The sequence below is a fragment of the Cherax quadricarinatus genome, unplaced genomic scaffold (assembly GCF_038502225.1).
Source record: "Cherax quadricarinatus isolate ZL_2023a unplaced genomic scaffold, ASM3850222v1 Contig4741, whole genome shotgun sequence".
Classification (NCBI taxonomy): Eukaryota; Metazoa; Arthropoda; class Malacostraca; order Decapoda; family Parastacidae; genus Cherax; species Cherax quadricarinatus.
In genome coordinates this window covers 22501-28298 of record NW_027199767.1, presented here as the reverse complement: position 1 = coordinate 28298, position 5798 = coordinate 22501, and the positions used below count along the sequence as shown (strand labels likewise).

General features: G+C 38.9%; 1 protein-coding gene across 1 annotated transcript in view; it reads left to right on the top strand.

The window, feature by feature from the left end:
* Nucleotides 1-2341: 2341 nt before the first annotated feature.
* Nucleotides 2342-5798, top strand: part of LOC128687411 (uncharacterized) — a gene marked incomplete at its 5' end in the record, with an annotated part of 7664 nt that continues 4207 nt past the window's right edge. The window contains 1 exon segment of the mRNA XM_070081871.1: nucleotides 2342-2507. Within this exon segment, the coding sequence (XP_069937972.1) occupies nucleotides 2342-2507 (166 nt within the window).

Sequence of the window (5798 nt, the reverse complement as noted above, 5' to 3'; positions counted from 1 at the left end):
TGTAAGTTCTGATTACTGTTTTGATTTGACCAAGCATTCTCTAGTATAGGATTCACTCTCACTCCATAGACCTGTAGGTTCATCTCTTTATTCAATTATCATATTCATTATCTCGAGTTACTTTGAGTATACTGTATACTGCCTCACCTCACTTAGCGAAACACTCGTTTACCGACGACTCGGACTTACAACAGGCTCTCTGACCAGTATGCATACCTAAATAATATATATTAGAGCTGATTTCCTCTCTTCTGTTTATTACATTATACAGTACACTACTGCCTCTCTTCACTTAACGACGGAGTTCTGTTCCTTGGACCATGTCAATAAACGAATTCGTCACTAAGGAAGGAGCATACTGTAATGGTAGTGGGTTTGTGTCAACCATGTTTGATATTATATTTTAATGTCACCTTTGCACCCCTTTTTATATTGCAGCTTTTATCCATTTCTGCAACATCTTAATGTAATCTTTATCTATACTCATAGGTCAGATAGGTTGTAAGGTGAAAGAAAGACAAATGTGAGAGAGAGAAATTCAGCACGAGTTACATGTTACAGTCCAGTCATTGATAACTTTGCATCATTTGATCCACCATTGCCATATAGTGGACATCCATGTCTGCCAAGTAACCCATTGGACATGAATGCAGTGTAATGTGATCCTTTATTGAGAAAGTTTTGCCCACAGAGTGGTCTTTATCAAGTCACAAAAAAAGCTGTTCATGACTTGATGAAGTCCACTGTGTGGGCTTTATCAAGTCCTTGTCCACTGCCATGACCAGTTTGAGGAGACCAAGCTTAACCCTTTGAGGGTCCAGACCCCTCAATCTGAAAATTCCCCATGGGGTCCTGGAATAAAAAAAAAAAAAAAAAAATATTTTTTTCTTATGAAATGGTAGAGAATCTTTTTCTGAAGGTAATAAAATAAAAAGTACGAAATTTGATAAAAAATTTACAAAATTACGCTCTCATGAATTTTGCTGTCAGTGATATTTATGCATCGGCAATTTTGCCCACTTTGAGTCCTATTTTCGGCCAATTACATTGTTCCATTAGACCAAATTCTTAGCTATTTCGCTAATATGTGTTCCATTTTATCTATTGAGCAGAAGAAATCGCCCAGTCAGCTATTCAATTATGTAATAAAGTAATTGGAAATTGGTAATTTGGCCGATTTCACACAAAGTTCAGAATATTCCAATTTCAAAATAGGGTCCAGAATAGTCAATGCAGGCATTCTTGGCACTAAAATAACATTTCCTCTGTTTATTAGTAACGTTTCCAGGTTTTACAGATGAATTCCATTTTTATTTTTTATTCACATAAATTTTTATTCACACCAAAAAATAGAAGATTTACTGTTATGCAATATTGTAATAATTGTATAAATAACATCAGCACATTCGTGAACACACATTAGACCCACCAACTGACATGTATTGAATGCATGATGTATTTTGTTTACTCTTGAACATCGGCAAAAATTGAAGATTTCCGCTACTTTGAGCTCAATTTCAAGCTATTTTCACTACTAAAGCCAATCAGAATCATCTCTTTTTCCATAATATATACTCCATTCTGTCAAATGAGACCAAGAAACCACGAATACAACCATAACAATATGAAAATACACTGCAGTTGCTGTTTAATCCAAAAACATGCTTGGTTATTTTTTTCTCATTTTGCACTGTGTGCTGCAGGATTTGTTTTATATGGTGCACACTTACCAGATAGATGCATTCTCTCATGTCTAGGCCCAAATTTACCGCTCACAGCTTAACTAAGTGAGCTGAGCTCATGACGTAGTACTACAGCTTGGAACCAGGCTTCGAAGCCATAAAACTATGGGACGGACACTCCAAGGGTTAATGTGCAGTGGTGGTGACAAAATCTTGCCTTTTGAAACTAATGAAATGTACCTGGATTGACTGAGTCATATAGTGGCCAAATGTTATGGCTTTTTGAGGTTGAAACTGATAAATTTAAATTTAATACTCTATGATTTCAAAGGGTAGGAAGAAATTAAAAATGTTTTATAGCCAAATATGCATTCTGTAAAGGCTCTGGTGTATTTTGGTTGCTCTTACTATGTAAATCTTTAGGTGATCACAAAAACTGATATTACATAATGTACACCATTTAAAAAGATGTAAAAATCATATTGGTTAGTTTTGTGTATTTTTCTTTGCTAAACAGTGTTATTTTTCAAATTAATCTTTAAAGCTGTTTAACAAGACTTGTTTTTGTATATGTAAGTTCCCTGATTGTAAAGGTATTGATAATCAGTTGACAATATCAAATTCCATAAAATTATTTGAGGTGAATTTTATCTTTGTAGTGGGTTAGGGACATACTTTGGTTCTCGGGTGATGACCAAGCATGGGATCCTGTTCAACAATCACCTGGCCAACATGTTACCTCACACCCATCAAGAAGACAACCAACACTCTCATGCTCGACCTCTCACCTCGTACACTCCACTCATTATTACTGATTCAAGACAGGTAAGTAATCATATTCTGACTTTGCATAAGATGGAGGTAAGATGAGAGAGAGAGGAGGAGAGGGAGGGGGGTAGGGAGGGAGAAAGACGGAGATGGAGGGGAGGAAGAAAAGAACGGATGCTGCAGGAATGAGAGAATGGGGTAAGGAGAGACTGGGAAAATGGGAGAATAGGGAATGGAGAGACTGTGGGAGGATGGAGAAGGAGTGGGGAGGGGGATTATGGTGAAGGAGGGGGAGGATGAAGGAAGGAAAGAGAGGAGGATAGGGAAGGAGAGAGTGAGGGAGGGTGGAGGAAGAAGAGATTGGGAGAGGATGATGGAAGGAAAAAGGTGGAGGATGGGGAGAGTGGGGGAGAATGGGAAGGAGAGAATGTGGAAAGGAGATAATGAGGGAAGGAGAAGGTGAAGGATGGAAAGGAGTGGGGGAGGATGGAGAAAGGAAAGTGGGGAAGATGGGGAATGAGGGATCCACACCTCCCAGCTCACCACCCCACTTCACAGTCCTCCCTCCTATCACCTGTACCCTCTACCCAAGGATACCCACTGCCCAGCCCCTCCCCACCTACCAGCCACCCCACCTCCCAGCCCACCCATATAACCTACCACCCACCACGTACACCTGCCTAAAGTGATCATGGCCAGGAATAAGGTCTGTTGTATACGTGAAAAAAATTTGGGAGAAATATTAGGTGCATTAATTGTGAAATATGTGGTAAAAATCCCATATATCATGTACAAAGCTTCATGCAACCATGAGAAATGACCTAAAACTAAGAAAGTTGTTTCTGGATTTGCCCCAGTGAGATGGAAAGCTGGTCGGGCATAAGAGAGGTACTGAAAAGTGAAAACCTAGAAAGTGTAAGGAATGTTTCTAAGGAGCTTGCCAGATATATACAAATAGTGAAAAACAGGGAGTAAGGAACAAAAAGTGGAGGAAGATGCAAATAAAGGTGAAAACCAAGGAGGGGAAATAGTGGAAAATGTCATACAGAGCAAGTTGGAAAAGAAAGAAACAGGGATACATAACATAGAGGAAAGGGAAAGGGAGGAAGAGAAAGCTAGAGCAAGAACAAATGAAAAAAGGGAAGAAATTCGCCTAGAAGAAAGTGAACAAGAGAGCTCAGATCAGGTGGCAAAACTTGGGAAAGACACAGAATCAGTAAATATAGGTAGTCAGAACATTTGGAGATACTGTGCAAAAGGTATGTGCCTATATGGCGGAGTTTGCTGGAATAAACACACCAGAAAATATACTAACATGTTGAGGAAGGGAAAATGTCGTTTCAACAAAGAGTGCAGGTACTTCCATCCAGTAATGTATAAAGCCTCAATGCAGTCCAGAGAATGTTATGACCTGAACTGTCCAGAAAGCCATATAAAAGGAATGTGGCACTACAGAGAAAACAGTGAAAGGAAAATTGAACAGCAATCGTTTTTAGACAAAAAGAGAAGATTGAACCAAAGGAAAAGACAAACAGGGGGAATGGTACAGAGAGGACAGATGGGCAGCAAAATGGGACGTACCAAATGTACGAGTCTGGCCCGTGGCCAGGCTCAGAGAGTAGATGAACTCTCGAAACTTTAAAGGTATATCAAAGGTAAACCAGGCATCAGCTCATCAAGGTCAAATAAGAAACCAAATGCTAAGCCAGTACTAGAGAAGCCAGAGGTTTGTACACCAGGGGACATTCCAGGTAGTACATCACCAGTGGTACTAACAAAACAAAGCAAGACAGAACATCCCAAATGGTAATTCCTGCTTCATATTTGCAAATATTCAGGGTTTAAAATCAGATAAAAATGACGAAGTTAGCTATGTCAGTGGGCTCCTATCAGAAGCAAATGCCATGTTTGGAGCATTTACAGAAACATGTGCAAGGGATGTTTTGAATGGAGAGATAAAGATAGAAAACTACAACATGTATAGTTGTGATAGCATTAATAGGTCACAGGGAGGAGTAGGTATCTATGTAAAGGATACTTTTTGTTGCACAGAAGTGCTGAACTCTATGAATGATATAGTAGAAATCCTTAGCATTAAAGTTGAAAATAGGGATTTGGTAATTATCCTAGTATACAAACCATCATCAGCAACTGCTGAGGAATTCACAGATCAGCTAAGGAAGAAGATAGCAATGTGGATAGGCTAGAAAATCCCACGCCAAATATTTTACTCCTTGGACATTTTAATCTCCCTCATGTAAAATGGAAGATGGCGCAACGTAATGTTATACCGGAAATATCTCCGGGAAGCACCCTGGCTCAACAGGCACATACCAGGGAACTAATGAGGCTTTGTGAAAAATACTCATTAAACCAACAGGTAATTGATCTCACTAGAAATGAAACTACCCTGGATTTCACATTCACAAACAACGAGGAACTAATCAAAGACATAACAGTTACAAAAACAATATACTCTGACCACAACATCATAGAAGTTCAAACGAGTATTAACTCAGGGTTAGGGAACTGCATCACTAATGTTAGAGACAAGATGTTCAGTAAGTTTAATTTTGACAACCATAGAATTGACTGGGAAAAAATAAACGAAGAGCTATCAGACATACCCTGGAAATCAGACATGAGCACCCTAAATCCCCACCAGTGCCTAGAGGAGCTGAATAGAGAAGCATACAAGGTATGTATGTAGCACGTACCATTGAGGAAACCCAGAAGATGATCAGATATAGAGGGAGGGCATAGGAGATGGTACAGAAGAAGAAAACGGGGTACTGAATTGCTTAACCCTCTGAGGGTCGAGAGGCCCTCTCCCAAATTCGTTCTCGGGGTCAAAAAATTTTCGAAAAAAAAAAAAACTATTTTTTCTTATGAAATGATAGAGAATCCTTTTCCAATCATAATGACACCAAAAGTATGAAATTTGATGAAAAACTTACGGAATATGCTCTTGCGAAGTTAGCGGTCTCAAGGTTGGTGATTTCGCTCACTTTGGGCCCTACTTTCGGCCAATTCCAATGTTGCAGTTGACTAAAATCATAGCTATTTCCCTAGAACTCCATTTGTTCTATCGATTGAGTACAAGAATCCGCCCATTTACCGATTTCAACTACCCAATAAAGTGGTCAGAAATTGACAATTTGGGCAATTTCACACAAATTTCAAAAGATGCCAATTTCAAAATAGGGTTCAGAATAAACAAGACAGACATTCATGGCACTAAAATAACATTTTATCTGTTCATTAGTCATGTTTCTAAGCCCCTCTTACATTACTTTTGCTTTCCATTTTGAATTTTTATTCGCACAGAAAATAGAAAGTTTTCTGTTA